At 42.2% G+C, this 18,763-nt stretch overlaps 1 protein-coding gene across 1 annotated transcript; it reads right to left on the reverse strand.

Moving 5' to 3' along the window:
• Positions 1 to 411: 411 nt before the first annotated feature.
• On the reverse strand, positions 412 to 18,223 carry vax2 (ventral anterior homeobox 2). Its single transcript, XM_029526772.1, has 3 exons — positions 17,989 to 18,223; positions 14,065 to 14,252; positions 412 to 1,186 (listed from the first exon to the last, which is right to left on the reverse strand). Exons 1-3 carry the CDS (start codon positions 18,221 to 18,223, stop codon positions 689 to 691), a joined length of 921 nt encoding a protein of 306 aa, XP_029382632.1. The 3' UTR covers positions 412 to 688.
• Positions 18,224 to 18,763: the final 540 nt, after the last annotated feature.

Below are 18,763 nucleotides of genomic sequence, written 5' to 3' on the forward strand. Positions count from 1 at the left end.
TAAAGAATTTACAAAAACTACTGCTGGACACCAAACAGACTGATATTAAAATGCTACGATTCTTTTTTTTTTTTTTTTTTTTCAGTGTTTCTTCCATATTGTGATAGCACATCAACTAAAATCAAACATGGCCCCTTGAATAGAAATGTGTACAAACTGCTTTGGGTGAAATACCACTCGTCTCATTCAGACACTGATTCGGTCTGAACTATCCACATGTCAAGTTATTTTTTTTTTCCTGAACAGTAGATGAAGGCCTGTATAGAGAGAAAAAACCACACGTACAAACTCACTGGACAAAAAATGAAGAGTCACTTCAAACCACTGCAAAGAGAGTGGCGATGAAAACATCTGTCTGTCAGGGTTCACGCAACATACACACACAGCATTTCTGCAAAAATTCACAAGTTGTTTTTTTTTTTTTTTTTTTTGTATTTTTTATGTGGGAGCGTCTCCGTCACATCACGTCCTTTTCACCATTTTATGGCAACGTGCCAAACAAAACGGTGCCGCAAGGAAAACAACCTAGTCTCTTCCTTTTTTCACATTTCTCATGATCCGGGGTGATTTCTTTCCCCCGTCTGCGGGCAATCGAGTGTCAAACAGGCGGCAGGGTGAGAGAATGGGGAGAAAAGCTCTTACAAAGACAAGTCCCAGTCCTGGGCTGTCCCCAAGAGCAACAGATTACTTAAGAAACCGTCTTCTTGCCACCCAAATCTGCCTCTTTCCTGTCTAGTCGCATGTATGGCTCAAAAGCTGAGGAGCCGCAGCCGTAAGTGGATGTGAGTTCATGATGAGCGCCGCCCAGCAGTGGCATGGAGAAACACAGAGAGTGCGGCGGCGGGACGCCCAACCGGGGTGAAGGCGGGGTGCCGCCCAGCGACGGCAGCGACAGCCCAAAAGTCCCCCCGGGTAGGGAGCTGGGAGGAGTGCTGCTGCTGACTCCAGGGGAAGTGGAGGAGCCTCCACCCGGGCTGCTCAGCAGGGAGCCGTTTGCTGGGTGAGGCGGAGGCCCTAAGAGGGAGTTGGGAGGTGGGGCGGGGCCCGCCAGGAGGCGGCCTTGCTCCAAGAGGCGCAGGATGTTGCAGGTGGCCAAAGACTCAGACGTGGAGGAAGAACGTTTGTCCGAATCTTTGGTGGTGTCCTTCTTCTGTTTGGTCCGGCGGTTTTGGAACCAGACCTTGACCTGCAACAACACAACCAGGGAGATTCACATCATCGAATTGTTCCAAACACTTGGGGAAATTTGGGGGCCAGAATACTTTACATGTAGGACACTTGAACAAGATGAGATGAAACCACAGTTTTATTCCCGGGGGAGTTTCTTGTGTTAAATCGTGAGCTACCGTCCCTTTCTTCTCCTCACTGAGACTCACGGAGTTTTAAACATGAAGCTAACTCAGTTCATCCCCTGACAGATTTCCTACGCTGCTGTGCACGCCCAAAAGCTGACGAGCCCACGTGTGACTGACTTCTTTGTGACCTCTGCTTGATGCACATTTACCATGTAGCATGTTTGGTTCGCTGACGGTTGCGAGCGGTGAGAGCACGCAACACCTTCGCCATAAACCGGTCCTACACGCATAAATCCGTGCAGAACAAGCAGAGATGCTGTAATCCCATGGCGCCAGCCGCTGGATCAACTCATGGCTGATCATGGCTGGCCCCATGCACTCTCCTTTCTCACACTTCATAGCTCTAACGGGCCAGAAATGTACATATGGGAGTGGGCAGTGATATTAGAGGTATACAGAGTGGGACTATGAGCTCAGTTACACTGAGGAGCAGCTTGGAGACTCCCTCATGCATGCAAGTCTCAATATATTCACAAACAAAGCCAGTAGAGGCGTCACACTTCAAGCTTTTTTGCACGGATTTGGTACCTGAGGAGAAAAAAAGAAAGCAAAACTGTAACAGAAACAAACAAACAAAAAAAAATATCTCCCAACATCTGTGCCGTCGTCCTCTCTCACGCCAGCAAACTCTCGAGTTTCACCACAGGAGCCATCACGCCACCCGCAGCAGCAGATTGAGAGAAGCTCGGTGAACTCTGCCTGTCCTTGGCAGCCATGTTTAATTGATGGCCTTCAGCGGAGCTTTAATGTATAGCGTGTGGATAAGTTGGGGCTGGGTGCGATGTTCATTGGAGGGCACGGTGGGGTCACGGGAGATCGCTGCACGGAGAGCCGCCTCCAATCGGAATCGCACAAATGAAAAATGTATTTAATCCTGACCGAGTTACAGCAAGCTGCGTTTTTACAGACTGTACATCTCACAGTGAGGCCTGCAGGAAGGCCGGGCAGATAATAACAGAACATTCATGGACTCATTTCATTATCTCTGTTTCTGAGCCAGTCCAGTCTTCCAACCTGCCCCAGGACAGCTGCAGAAACACCCCCCGTGCTCCAGCTAGGGATCATTCAGCTCATCACTTATTTCATTTCTTATTACGCTCAACTCTAGATTTCCTCTGCGGACGATCGTTGAAGGCACATTTCTGTCTTATCTCAAGAAATCAAAGGATGTTCATAGTTTGGAGAGAGCTGCTTTTGCAAAGTCACAGAAAGAAGATTTTAGTTGCCACATATGGACAGATATGTTAGAATACAGATACATCAGAAGCATCAGTGATGGTTTCCATTGTTTCTTTTAGGATAGTTCATTCAAAAAAGAGCAGGTGTCACGAAATAGATTCAAGTGACTTATGATTAGGATTATTTTCATGATTGAGCAGTCCAACAATCATTTTCCAAACACACAAAAGACATAAAACAGGGAAGCTGGCACAAGAGATCCAGATAAAAATGTAACTTAAAGGAACTCCTTAAATTAACCTGAGACTGCTCTGCTTTTTCAATCACAGGAGAAATCCTGTGTAATAAAAACACAGAAAGTGAAGCATAAAGTTGGCTTCAAGTGTGTTACTCCACATAATCATCTCTCATCCGCCCTGAGCAAGTTCATCCACCAGACCACTGAAAGTTATTTACACACAAGAGACTTTTCCATTGAACTCCTTGTGATTTTCACAGAAATCCAGTAACCTAATCCCCGATAAATGGGGATTGAAAGCAGGCAATTTAAAGAGAAACTCCTTCAACTCCTGCAGAAATGTGTAATCCCTGAGCAGTCTGTGGTTTAGCTCAATTAGAAGAGTTTCATAATCATTTATTGTGTTGCCCAACAGCAAGACAACACAATTACACACATGTATGCATGAAGTCTGTGCAAAGACGGGATGGAGGTACACAGCAGGGGTAAGTGAACACACACACACACACACACATGTGCTTCTGTAAGATGCAAAAATCTGCATCTTAACCTTCCAATAGATAAATATTTACCTGCTCATTGACCGGCACTGAAATCACACTGCGCAGCACTCTCACATTGTTTGCTGCTTTCCTGGACTTTAAGGCAAAAAATAAAAAATAAAAATAAAGATGAATCCCGTTGCAGAAAATGAAAACAATATTTCCTGACACTCCCCTCCACTGCTCTTCCCTTACACCCTGTCTGTGACCAGATAATTAGTTTTGATCCAAAGTCACAAGAAGAAACACAAGTCAGGCAGCAAACCATGACACTAAAACTAAGAATGTTTTTTTTTTTTTTTTAAAGAATCCAGACAAATAATTGTGATCTTTACAGAGCAAAAGGTAACAAGAAGTTTAACCATCCCAGATAACATGCCAGGACCAAGACAGCCAATCTCATCTCGTTGATATGGAGCCAACAACCAAAGCTCTTTTCCCAGTTACTTTGACCTCACTGTCAGCAGACAGGAAGTGAGTCTCTGCGGCGGTATCACTTTTGTTGTGATGACATGTTTTCCTCTTGATCATGCTGACAAGGACATTCATATTGGACAAAAACTTTTTTTCCTTTCAGCAGCGAAGTCCTCGGTGTCTGATTCATTTTAGAGAAAGGTCGGAACGATGGCAACTAAAATTACAGATTATTGTGAGGGGAGGACGAATGAGGCATGTAGTTACAGTCAGGAAACAAAAAGGTGAACTTCCTTCTTCCTGCATGTAAGTCAGAGGTGCTACACTGTTGCACGTTCACACAGCCGCCTTTGTGCAGCTGGCAGTATTAACTTTTAAAACACCTGAGTTAGCATGGCGAGGAGATGCTAAGAGATGCAAAGCCTGTCAGGTGAACGTAGGTGCAGATCGTTTGGAAGTAATCAGGCCGAGCGCTGTTAACTTCAGTATCAGTGCGCTGCGGAGGCAGGCTCAACGGGCCAGTGAGATCATAGCTTCAGCTACTGACCATGACACAAATAATGGGATCAGAGGATCCCGCAGCTCACAGAGGAACCGTGACGCCAGCAACGAATCAGAGGAGGCGGAGGGAGGGACAGGAAGCTCCTCCTCCATCCCATAAAGGGCTTTCACTACAGATGGACTCCAAACGTAAACCGTTTCCCTTATCACTGCACTGTGGGCGTGGCTCAGACTTCCGTTCACACCACAGGCCTACTACCAATCTCTGGGGGGGGGGGGCAAAAAAAAAAAAAAAAAAGCTGGCTGGCTTGTGTTTTACGGGGATTTTATTAGAAAGGGAAAATGACGGGAAGAGAAGAAAGCAAAGCTGCCTTTAGTACATCTACACTATTGGATGTAAATCCCTTTTAATGGGATCCCAAGTTCAGAGCTGGGGCAGAGATTACCAACGCAGATCTACATCTGACGTGACCTGCATTTGCCCCCGCCGTGCCCTCGGGACCCTGCTGCACTCTGGCCTAGTGGGGCAAGGACACAGCAGCCAGGGTGAGGAGGGTAGGACTGAGGTGGCAAAGCCAGGAAAGATGGAAGGAGAGATGAGCAGAACAGGGCAACAGGAAGTTCCTCTATTAAAATGCTAATTAATAAAGTTTTGGGGTCAAAAGTTCATCTTATATCCTCCACAGTTTGTATTTGTCTGTCCCTGCTCTGTGGCTTTCAGCAACGACCTCTCAGTTTTCTCCTAAAGACCTAAAAACAGAGCACAAAAGCACAGATTGAAGATTTAAAAGGCAGCGAAATTAACTAAGAGAGTCGGGCATTGTTTGTTGAATGCACATTTGGCGAATGAAGCAATATTTACCACTGAGACTGATGGAAAATAAACGACGGCGCTCATGTTCATAGTACGTGGGAAGAAGATGTGACTCTTCACACTGCCCACAATGGAGCTCTGTGACACATCAGGCTTCAGATACACGGACACGTCTTACTAATGGTTTCGATCTCTTCACAAGGTTTTTCTGGACAGTAAGAAAAATACAGATGATCACTAAACTCTAAATGGCTTTTAAGTCACAATTTGAAACAAGGTAAAAATTTTTATACGACTTGAAAGCAGCGAAGCGAGTCGTTTGTCGCTTTTCCTTTTTTCCTTCTTTGCCTGTTCTTCTCTGTGCCAGCTCTAAAGAAAAAAGATATTTTCAGACATACACATAAGAAGAACTTGACTTAGTGCGTCCTTAAAGTAAAGTAAAGTAAAGTAAGTAAGTAAGTAAAGTAAAAAAAATAATAATATATGAATATATCATTTATGTTATTCATTTATAAAAACAAATGAAAAAGCTCCCACTTCCATGTCTAAAATCAAATGAAACAATTTTTTATCTTTTATATTTTTTTACATTTTAAAGATACTTCCCCATGTTATGCCCCCACCCCCAACACACACACACACACACACACACACACTGTGGAGGGACTTAGCAGCAGCAGACAAAACCCAAGGTAGGCTATAAAAATGACAGGATGGAGGGTAAATGCAGGCAGGGTGGGGTAAATTCAAGGTCAGGGAGAGATGAGCGGACCAACAACGTGCATGAATAGGCAGGCCAGTCGGGCAGAGCTCGGCCAATCACAGGCCGGCGTTGTGAATCTGCACAGCTGCAAACAGCGCTGAGGGTAAACTGGGCTAGAGGTAGAAAGGTTAAGCCAGATCAAGACCCAGAGTACAGATCAACCAGGCATCAATAGTAATCAGCTCTGTTCTCTGAAATGGAGAAAACAGGAATGAAGACGATTGCACTTGTTTGTTTTGATGCTTCTATAATTCTTACTTGATTCGCTGTGATGCCGTAAAGCTGAACTGAATGGAAGCCATTAACACACTCTCCTGTCTGGCCATTTAATGCAGATAAGTCTTTAAGAAGGACACTTGGTGAATGTCTTTCACACTTTCCATGACCCCGTTCAGTCCCCCTGATCCCAGGCATGTGATGGGCCGCAGCTCTGTTCCTGTGGATTTTGTACCAGGTGGACCAGCAGCCATTAAAACTGCACACAACGCACCAGCGGACACTCAGCTGTGTGTGATGTGAGCGACCAGCGGCTGCCAGCGTGTGCTCAGCTGTACCGTATGTCATCGAGACGAATCACTGATGAGCCCAACTGTGTGTGTGATGGCTCAACATATCAGGCTTTTATCAAAACTCTTCCAGGTTAGAACAATGAAACCAGCACCCATTAAAACCATTACTTCTACTTCCACCTTTTTAAGAATACGACTAAAATGACCTAACATGTGTCGAGATTTGTTATTAGTTATTCAAATACATGTGAGGATGCTGTTTAAGTTTGGTTTTAAATATATATAAATGTCAATCCAACACCTCGTCTGTTGTAACATGCCCTGTTTATTTAACCAGATCAAAGAGTGTTTGTTTTTGTTGCTTTCTTCAGTCTTATTTAATTTGTGATACCGTCCTCTGTGCAGCCACCTCCTTGTCTCCCGGGCTCTTACGCTCAAAATCATCATCACCATTGTTGCATTTTACCTGACGCCCCCCCCCCCCCCCCCCCCATCATCACCTAACACTGAATAAACCTGATCAGGTCCTCCACCGCTGCAGCACATGTCTACCCAGGTTCAGCCAGGGGTTAACCCCATCTTATAGAATCGCCAGTAGATATGGCTGCCTAATCCTCCTTACCACAAAAGCACTTGGGACCGTTGCGAGGTCCACCTCTTTCCCTCCTCCCTCGCCTGCTCTCCCTCCATTCACAGCTCTCTCTGCTCCCACCAGACCAGAGTGAACCCCTCCAGGTTTAGATAATAGCCTTTACCTCCTCCCCTCACATACTGTAACGCCAGAGATGAGCCCCCCCTCCCCGAAAAAAGAAGAAGAAAGCTCAGCAGGGGTTTGAATGTGGTCCATGACTTTTCTTGCATGTCACCCCGCAGTCACTGCAATCACCTGTGGTCTTTACTGCCGACACATGAAGCCCAGAGCTGAACAGGAACACGTTTCCTCCAATATTTTACAAATCATATTTCATTTTGCTGTCATGGCTGAAAAGAGCGTGACACAGAAGTCTGTTTTCCACATCAGCTGCCTGAATTTTTATTTTTGTAAACACCTGACTTATTTTTAAAGCGTTCACTTTACACCTGCACACAGGAAATATTAAACCACCGGGAGAAAATTTTTGATGTACGATTTTAAAAACAAGTTGGAAAACAACTAAGAATATTTATTAAATGTTGTCAGACATATTTCACATTTGTTCTTAATGTGTTTCAGTTTTCTTCTGGTTTCTTCTGGTTTATAATATAATATTTAATAGTAGTGTATATATTTTTTTTATAATAAAAAACATTTGGAATAAGTGAATAAAATATAAAAAGCTTCATTACCACCCAGTAACACTTAATATTTTTCATTTAAGGTAATGTAACTTAAATTTGATTTATTTTGATGTGGAGCTTTCAAACACTTTCACATTTTTCTTTTAAGATCGAATTATCAATAATTTTAGTGATTTACAGACAAATACTGACTTTCAATGAAAAGGCAACAAGTTGGGAAAAAATATTTGAAATAAAACCAATTTACATGTAAATAGACTTCAATTTTCTTTTATTTCTTCCATTTTTCGGTTTTATCTGAATACAAAAAAAAAGTGTTATGCTACTTTCAAACCTCGAACTTCTAAAATAATGCTTTTGACAAAATGAAAAGTCAGACTTACAGCTGAGTTTGTGATAAGAATGCGTGTGGAGTAAAGATAAGTTGTCAAACTGAGACTAACTGACTAAAATAAATTTGCAGCAGCAGAATTTAACGGCTCATAATTGAGTGTTTACGCTGAGCATTTCTTCCTCCGCTGGGCAAATAAAACCGATGATTGTTTCAGATATGTGTCAGTGTTTGGAGCCGGTGTGAACACGTGGTGGGGATTCAGCTTCCCTTCCATCCGGCAGGTGTCTGGAAGCTGCCACACAGGTAATCTGCCCCTTTAATTGAATTAAACATTTGCCTAGCCAACAACACAAAGTGGTTGCATAGACAACCTTTGACCGCAGTGATTGTTGCGTTAATTCTGGGTCAGACTTGAGGCAATCAGGGTGTGTGTCTGTGTGTCTTTGTGTGTGACAGAAGAAAAGTAAAAACCTCTTGTGTCCTGTTTTGTTGATTTGCCTGCTTTCACATTTCACATCAGGAGGAGGATTACTTGCTCCTCCATATGTTTGGACTATTACACTATTCTTGGCCTCACACACACACACACACACACACACACACACACACACACACACACACTGATACACACTTGACTCTGCTAGAAGTTGATGAAACAACTCAATTCAATCTGAGAAAATGATCAAGGACAAAGGAAACTAAGCCTTAATTGCCACTATGTTATTTTGATTATCTAATCAACTGATTAGATAATCAAAGCCTCACAGGTTCCTCCTGACCATCAAGTCAGAGCGGAGTGCCTTTTGTGAAGATGATGATCTGGCTTTAAGTCGCGCGGTGTGAAGAGGAAGGCGTTTGTGAGTCTACAGCACGAAGCACAAACACGTTAGCTGAAAGCGTCGAGTGTCCGTCTCCCGATCTGTCCTCCCTTCCCATTTCTTTCTCCATTCAGAGCGTCGGGACAATGGCCGAACTGTGCCGCCGCCTCTCTGCTACATCTGCACAGCTATACGTCATGGCCGGGTCCTCTACGCCCCAGACAAGTGGCCAGACGCCGTCTGTCTGGGCCATCATGGAGAACAATGCGAGCACAGACCCACACAAACACAAACTTGGTGTCTTGTCTCCTCACTCCACAGAGGGAAACAGATATTTTTTTCCAGGGTTCAACCTCACATGGTCTTTTTTTGACTTCTGTCTGAGTGGACAAACGTAAAAATATTTTTTCATTTCAATGAACCAAAATCAGCGGTCGCGGTGTATGACACAAATAGATCATAGATACATTTCAAAATCTGTTGCACAAACCGGAGCAACTTTTTCAAAAGAGATTTAGATTTGTCCACTTTCATTTGTGAAAGAGTTCATGATATATTTACAAAAACGCATTTTATCTGCAGGATGTTTGACACGACAAAACGAGGTCATGGTTGACTAAAGACGGGACGATACCTAACCTTCAATCTGAACATGGTCCTGAAAGCCGCAAGCACAAAAAGAAACAAACACGAGACAGCAACAAGAAGCGTCATCTGAAAGTCGTCGCACCGTTGACTAAACTGTGCCTGAGGCTGTTTGATACCAAACCTCGTCACCTGTCAGGGGTGGGAGCGTTCACGTTATTGTGGGTGGTGGTCTTTAGTCTGCAGCAGCTATCGCAGCATGTGGCTGTCAAACTTTCCGGCACAACATCTGAATGGTTTCATTAGAAAAAAGGCCCCAAAATGAAATTCTGAAAGAATAGATCTGTCAACTCAAAAATTGGATTTCAGAATAAAACTGACAGGTTCTGAAATCTGCAGGTTTGAACTTGAGCTCATGTCCGCTTTGTTCTGCAGGCAGAGAAACATGTTAGAAGACAAGTTGTGGATCTCAGCCTGAGCTTTTCCTCGTCCTCCTGGAAGACAATTCAGTGAATTAAGAAGTAAAAAGTCAGAGATGCTCTGGTGCGTTAGAGACCGTTGAACTCAAGGTACAACATCGACGTCGGGACAGACCAACACGGAGTGAGAGCAGCAACTTCTTCCAACAACTTAAAGCACAAACTAACGTGTCAATTTCACAGTAAATATTCCTAAAAATTTGCGCTCATGTTTACATCCATATTCAAGTCTTTGTACTTTTCCAAAAGAACGCTAAATAAAAGATAATAAAAAAAAAAAAAGAATCATCCCTTCATAAATAACATTCAGCCATGCCAAACCAAAATACTGCCTCACTGTGCACTAAAGCAAAAACAGATGCAAATGTTTGCCCACATCTGCACATTGCTCAGCCAGCTTTACATTAAAGATATAACACGACTCCATCACTGAGCTCCCTCCTGTTTACTGCAGGATTAGACCAGAGACCATTAAATCCATAGCTTCTCCATGGAAGGGCTGCAAACAACAATAGAGCCAAACAATGGCTGAGTTTATGTCTGCTGCAGTGGGAATGAATGAGGAAGAGCTTAAAGTGACCACACAGCAGGGCGTCCTGAAATCTGCTGAAGCCTCTCTGCCAGTTCAACACTGAATTTACTTCAACCTAAAAGATAAATAATCCTCCAAAAGATGAAAGAAGTGTGATGCATTTGTTTTAACAATTTTTTTTTTTAAATTGTCCTCACAGAAGAAGTAGTTAGAGCTAAATCCAGACCTCAGACAGGAAGTACTTCTATCCACACAATATACCTTTCACAATAAGAGCAGGAGCCTCCATGAGTCTCCATTAGTGTGGGAGCAAACTGACCATAAAGGTGAAATGTGTGTGTGTGTGTGTGTGTGTGTGTGTGTGTGTGGAGGGGGGGGGGGGCGTGTGTGTGCACGCGTGCATGTGCATGACACCCCCACCGGTGGTTTATCCGGTAGCCTGGAGCCACCTGCCGGGATGAAGGCAGAGCTCAGAGCCGGTAACGGATTACACGGTAACGAGTCACAGCAGCGAGATTAACGAGAGTTACGGTGTCTTCTCGCGATACTTGGAGACGACAATAAATTCCTACTGACGCGTTCACACCTGATATTTGGGCCTACAGGTGGAAAAGAAAATATCAGCTGTACTTCACCTCCTGTATTTCTTAGACTCAATTGTACCTTTTAAGTATAATGAGGAAGAAAAAGTCAGTTTTTTTCTTCTTGTGCTTTAAATTCTTCGGTGCAAATTCACGCTTATAGGTGAAACTGAAAAACTAAGACATGTTCCTATGGAAGAATGTATTTGCAAAACTTATTCGGAGTGAGCAACAAAAATAAAAATGGGATCTTTAAAAAAAATACATATGGTATTCGTATAGCAGGCTTTTAAATACGTGATTTTTGTAATTAATTTTTATACTCAATCAAATATATATATATATATATATATAGTCAAGTGAGAAGTTACAAACAAAGTCAGTTTTTTTGTCCTTTTGAAGGTGAAAAAAATGACTTTTAGTATTTTAACTAAGTATTTATTCGTGTTTTCTTTTTAATCCAAATTCGGTGCGGCATTAATTTACATCAGTAATAATCGTTTTTAATCAACAATCTTCCGCTTGTTCAAAAAAATGTAAATTTAATTTAAAGTCTCTATTAATCCCTATAAGTATACGTATGTGTCTGTGTGTGTTTCCAATGTGTGCTGGCTCATTGCGTGATCCGTTTGAATACCTGACCAAACTAATTGGACTTACATTATGGGTCAATGACCAAATCCCCAAACATTGTTTAAAAAAACACGTAATGATCCAAACTGCCATATTACTGTAATTAGTATGAGTCTGTCACTTATTATCATGTTTATATAAAGGTTCGTTATAAAATCTGTCTGATGCTTCAGAGTTTTCTGGTTTCTGTAAAAAAAAAAAAAAACAAAAACAAACAAACAAACAACGAAAAGCTCATTGTTTCTGAATTTAATTGGAAGTGTTGCATTATTGTCTTTTTTTGTTTTTGATGTTGCTGCAGATTCAGACTGAGTTAAAATTAAAAATTCGTTTTTATTCAGCTTTGTCAACAAGTGTGGGAAAAGTTTTATTCTGTTTAGCAAAATAAAACCAAAGGTTTTTTTTTTTTCAGTTATGACTCAGGCCTCCAGGAGCATTTATTTATTTATTATTATTAGAAATAAAAATACTTTTAAAGGATTAAAAAAAGTGCCCAGATAGATCAAAATGAAAGCAGAAAACACACAAAGCAGCTGAAGGTTTGAGAGTTTCCATCGTTTCCTTCACTGATTTGTCATGATTGGCTCAGACTGGCGTATTTGCTTAAAACATTCAAAAGCCCCAAATATAAAGAAAGAGGACGACGATGAGAAAGAAAATCGCCACTAATGTCGACTAAAAGCCTTTTCGATGGCGCCTAAAAGCTGCAACACAACATAATGAAATTCCTGTGCAATGGGCTTAATATTTCTCGCCATTACTGGGGAGACTTTGATTATTTACATTTTGCTCTCACTCGAAGGTCAGACAGTTTTCAGGCGGTTTCATTCAGCCAGTCCTTTTGCTGCACAGCGACCCCTGAACAGCAGCAGGAAGCTGGGGCCCTCCCATTAACACCCCTAGTGTCAGCACTAATGAGGGACACAGTGGCTGCTCTGTGCTCAAACACACACACACACCCATCACCTTTATGTTTGAGTTGTGTTTTTTTTTTTTTTTTTTTTTTTTTTTTTTTTTAGTTGGTTTCACAGTGATGGCGCGCAAATTCCTGCTTGTGTGTTTTTACTTCCTGCAACAAGTGTTTTAACACAAGTCTGGCCCAGACTCCTGACTCCTGCTGTTTACAGGCACAGGTTCAAACTCTAATAAATATGAAAAACCTTTAAATGTGTGGATATTTATTCCTGGGATGTTTTGTATTTTATTGGTGAATTTCATTTATCTTTGGTTGCAGTGAATGCTGACTCTTTACAGCGCAGAGATATAAAGACAGGACTCTCTGCAAGCCCCCCTCCTCTAAATACCCACATAAAAAATAAAATAAAATTAGATTTATGTCTTTAAAAAATTATCTGAAATTTAAAAGGAAAGTATAACAGCCTATGATACAGCCAACGCAGAGGATTTGTGAAGTGAGTTTCATGTCGGTCACACGGACTTTTGCCAAATATTAGTTCTCAAAACTATTTCTTTGAAATTTGTGTCAAAGGGAAAAAAAAAAAAAAAAAAAAAAAGGTTAACGGGACCTCTGCTGTGTTCCTGCAGCTGCACGTTTATTAAAACGACTCTGAGAGAATCAGACTGTGGTTGTTATGGCGCAGTGTGAGCTGGGCAGCGGACGTGATGGAAAACACCGAGGGGGTGGGCTCGTGATTTTGAATGAAGCGCGCGGGGGTGACATCTCTGCAGGCTTTTTGGGACGTGTTGCACCAACACGCACATCCTGAACTCCACAGTCAGTTTTTTCTGCTGTTTTTAAAGAAGGGCTTCGTTACAGAGTTTCTGTTTGTTCCGTTTTCTCTCGTTTGGACGCACTTTGAGTCACTCCAACACAGATCAGTCTAACAATCCAGTTAGGAAGCATTCGTATGTACTTCAGTGATAATTTGGCATTATTATTATATTATTATTATTATTATTATTATTATTATTATTATTATTATTATTATTATTATTCATGCTGTGTGTCAGAAAGGTGCTGACTCTCTCGTTTTAAAGCTTCAGTGTTCATGCTGTTGGTGAACTGGGTTACAAGTGTTTTTAATAATGCATCAGTTTTATATGAACGGGATCTGTAAAATTTAAAATGGACTAATTGTGCACATATAAGACATGCTTAGCTTTGGTCAGCCCTGGACGTCAATGTTCGTTTTGGGCCTTTATGGACGAGCTCCCACAAACCTGATTATTATTTACAGCTGTCTTATTTTTGCAGTTTCCATTGAAGTGAAAGCCAAACTTCACATTTGTTATTCTGGCTTTGGCCTTGGGAAGCTTCTTCAGAGGGAGCCCAGTGTTGGCCTTGGGGGGGGGGGGGGTTGGTCTCTGATTGGCTGAGGGGCCAATTAAAGCCTCTAAGAGCCATTCACCAACATCAGGCTGCGGCTAATTGAAAACACCTGCCTGGTTCCGTGTCGGACTCTGGACTACAAAAATGGCGCGTTTAAGCGGCAGAGCTTCTCCCTAAAACGTGAATGAGTGCTGCACCTTTCCCGCCCTTTGGCCTTACCTGTGTTTCCGAGAGGTTCAGCTGCCGCGCGAGCTCCGTGCGCTCGCGGCCCACCACGTACTGGCACCGCTGGAACTCGAGCTCGAGACGGTACAGCTGCTCCGCCGTGAAGGAGGTGCGCGTGCGCTTGGGCCGGTCCAGGTCCAGGCCTTTGGGCAGGACGATCTCCCGGATGGTGCCTTTGGCGTCTGTCCGGGGAAAAAGAAAATTAATACTGCTGCCTTCATCATCATCATCATCGTTGTTGTTGTTGTTGTTGTTGTCATACAGGGAGGAAGTGAAAGGATTTCGCTCCTGGCTGGGTTTACACACACACACACACACACACACACACACACACACACACACACACACACACACACACACACACACACACACACACACACACACACACACACACACACACACACACTTCTCTGTGGTGACTGCTGGAATATTCATGAGCAGGACTATAATGCTGAAGGTCCCCTTTGTGTGTCTTTGAGGTAAATCAACTACAACAAACAACGTGTGCCTTTTTTTTTTTGTTTGTTTGTTTGTTTGTTTGTTTGTTTTTAACACAAAGAGGGATTGTGAGTAACAGCCTCTGCTCTGTGAGAAAGGCCCATGGCTGTTTTTCATTTAATACAGTTTTACACAACTGTACACTAACATGTTGAACAGAGCAGACAAATGAGGCAACACTTAGACTGCAATGAGGTTATATCTGTGTGTGTGTGTGTGTGTGTGTGTGTGTGTGTTACTGGGCTAAATGAAGTGAATTCAGTTAGTGTAAAATGTTCAAGTGAATAAAAAAAAAAACTATCTTGGAGACTCTATCTGAAACACACACACACACACACTCTTGCTGGTTAGTGTCTCCTTTAGTGACTCTGTGTGTGTGTGTGTGTGATTAAATTGGGAACTTGTTCATTTTTTATTTATGTTTCTGGAGAACTGCACCTCTGTGTGCTACAACTACAGATGATGATAGTAAATAATAATTCTGATTATTTCATGTGTGCCTCCAGGGCCAGCATAGCCTGTCTAATGTTAACCCCCGTTCATCTCTCAAAAATGTAGCTCCTTCAATATTTTCTCCTGATTTTCTTAAAAAAATGCTCTTAAAAATCAGAACTATTTAAAATAATACAGCAATTTAAAAACTTTTTTTGGTTACAATTTATATGTTAAAGAGAAGTTTATGGCACGTTTAAAAATGTAGTTTTTATCTACTCATTATAGTCATTATCCTGATCATTTTTGCTACAATAAATAAATATATAAACACTTAAAATAAAAATCCAGAGACATTACTACGGACAACTTTCCAGGTTTAAAGATTCATTTTTGCACAATGAAATATTTGTCGATGTTCACGACACTGCAGCTGAAAACACCTCCTCTTTGTCCGGGCTTTTGGTGTCATAAAATATGCAATCCAATGAAAAATGGAGAGCCCTGAATTAAATATGAAACAATACTGATTGAACCAATCATACATAGAGTTTCTATCAGAGGGCTACAAGTTTCTTTCTTTATTTTATTTTTTTGTGTGTGTAACGACTGCTGAAGGTTTTTGAAGGCGTTGTGATAAAAATGTGCATAAATAAGATGTGAAAGGAGAATCATTAAATTCTGGGGGGATTAATAACGATAATGATTCATCAGTTCTATTCCCTGCGCGTCCTGATCTGTATTAAACACTTATTTCAATCACAGTGTTTGGTTAACCTACACACGCCCGAGCTGCATAATGAAACGTGCCAGAGAGATCTCCATCTTTACGCACGCAGAATGGTTTTTGCGTAAAGTGTTGCCAGTCGACTGAGATTCCTGCAGCAGAGGCCTTATATGCCACCATACAGCGGCATGCAGTTGCACATTTTGAAGGGAGACCCAGATCTTAAAAAGATTTTTTTTTTTTTTTTAAATGGCTGAAACTGTAATGGGAACATTTGCACAGAGGGACCCGGCGGCTGTGCACGCAGACCTGCTGACCTCTCGGTGACCCCGGCCTCTCCGCGGAAAACCCGAGCATCTAGACTCAGCTTCACAAACAGACCCTGACACTGCAGCTCCCCCCCGCCCCCAGTCCACTCAGGGCAGGATCTGAACCAAGACCGGGCTCACGTCTCTGTCTTCTCTGTCCTTCTGCAGGCCATTCCGTCCTCAGAGGGACTCCATGATCAGCTAACAACACACAAGACCTACTCTGATGACAGCAGCTCATATGGGATTATGTGTATATATAGAAATCTATATGAAGAAAAGAGTATTTTTTATTATTCCTGCAGCTGCTACATTTGCAGTCATTTCGGCTGTGAGCTCTGAATAAGCAGCTTTATTTATTTATTTATTTTATTTTTTTAAATCTGCTTTCTCTATAATTTTCTCAATCTCTGCTCCTCTCAGTATTCAAAGTCACCGGTCGGTGTTGTTCTCTGACTAAATGTGCCGCCTCTGGCACCAACAGATCACCGAATCACAGAATCCAACAGAACCAGACAGCAGAACATCCACAGGCCGGCACACAGCGACACACAACTGCAAAAAGCTGCCACCTAAATACAAGCTGATATTTCATTTTCTCTTTTTTCCCCCTTATGGACTTCTGAATGGACCATTTTGCTCTTGAAAGGCTCTTGAAAGTACACAGTTACACAAGATGTGGCTTCTTCATGATTCACAATATTTGTTTTTCCTCACTGAAGTGACGATTTAATGTCATTTTTTTAGTTTATGGGAAGAAATAATAATTATATATATCCTAAATTCAAATAAACTTAAATAACTGATGGGTCCAAACATGGTTTTGGATTCCATGCAGCATAAAAGTAACACATTAACTGTGCAGTTTAATTTTCCATAATTTACACTTGCAAACATTAAATAATGTTAGAATTGGTTTTAGACCATTTAGACATAAAATTATCTTTTAAATACATTTTTAAAATTTTTATTATTTTATTTGTATTATTTACGACTAATTTTAATTTCTGTATGGAAATTCTCTGTATTGGCTGAGTGTTTTATTGTATTTTATTTTATTTTATGAAGTCTCCAGCATCCAGAGACTGCTGGCCTCCTGCAGGAGGGTGTGGACACTCAGTGTTACAGCAAATTAAATATTATCCTGCTCTCCATTAGCATAACGTAAGCACACAAAGGCAACCAGCTTGTGATGCACACACTAACACACACACACACACACAGCTCTCAGCTCTTTTGTTGATGAAGGCCACCGTACTGAATTTCACCTGATCATCATCATCTCCACTCTCTTCCTGAGCAGTTTTTCCTTTGTTTTCTGGACTTTCTCATGTTTGATTTTCAAACACACAGATTTGGTCACAGAGAAAGACGACTTACACATAAAAATAAAAATATTACAACTAAACATGGAGAATACTCCATAATGGGCATTTTTAATAGTTTTCACCAATTCTTTTTTTTTTTTTTTCAAGGACAAAGGATTGGCCTCAACTGCTCCAAGCTGTGCCATTTTTTGTGACTTAACTTTAGACTGGGAAATATTTCTTTCATTTTAAATAATTATTTAAACTTGTGGTGTTGTGCTCCAATCTTTTAGGTATCACTGAGGTGAAAGTAGCCCATTGTTGTCACACAGCCTGCACTGTTAACACATTACTTTTAATAAAATTATTTTTTTAGTGATAGAAGCACCAAGCAGATTCACATCCAGGTTTTATTTTATTTTATTTTTGTTGGTTTGTTTGTTTGTTTTTTTAAACACAGAATTTGGTGTCAGATTGAAATATTTTTCTATATTTCAAAGCTGGTTTTGTTGTCAGTGTGTGATTTTGCGTCCTACTGTGAGTGAGACAACAGTGAACTTAAATGGAAGCTGTCGTGGATTCCCAGTCTGGGGACGACTTTTACGCACAGAATAAATCAGTGTTGGATGTGTTTCGGTCCACTTACCCCTCACTAATATCCTCCGACAGTAGTCAGGGTCCACTCCCAAAAGTTTGTCGTGTCCATCCTCGCTGGAGGACGTCGGTGTGGACGCTGATGTCCCCGGGGTGTCGGTGGAGCTCTGAACCGGGGACCGGCTCCCTATCTCTGTGCGGCACTTTGTCTCCACCCGGTCCGGGCACAGCGGGTTGGGTCCACAGCGGTGGCTCCCATCGCCCATAGTCGTGGCCTGATCAAACATCTACAAGTAAAGTTCGAGTCTCTGAGATGATCTGTCCCTCCTTCTGGCTGCCGCTGCTCACACTTCTCTTCCTACTTTCTTCTTCTCCTGAGACCAGGACTGCATGCCCTCCTCTCCCTCCAAAGGAAACACACACACACACACACACACACACACACACACACAAAAAACAAAAAAACAAAACAAAACAAAAAAACAGGAAAAAGTAGATCCAGTTACAAAGGAACCACGCGGTCCAGCACCAGAGTGTGCTTCAGGTGTCTCGGCATGACGCACGGTCCGAAGTCCAAAAGCGGGGCGGCTGGAGGAACCTGCTCTGACTACAGGAGCCGGGAGGCGAAGGAGAAATGCATGGTGCAGCCTGAAAGGCACAAGGGGGCAACTGGATCTAAGGAGGAGCGGGGAGGTGCCACAAACACACTGCTCACCCACATAGGAATAAAGTGAGAGGCGGTGCGGAAAGAAAGACACACACACACGCACACACACACACACACACACACACTCAGCAGCGGTCACAGTTCACCGTGCACCAGCCGG

This window comes from Echeneis naucrates, chromosome 18 (assembly GCF_900963305.1).
Source record: "Echeneis naucrates chromosome 18, fEcheNa1.1, whole genome shotgun sequence".
NCBI lineage: Eukaryota > Metazoa > Chordata > Actinopteri > Carangiformes > Echeneidae > Echeneis > Echeneis naucrates.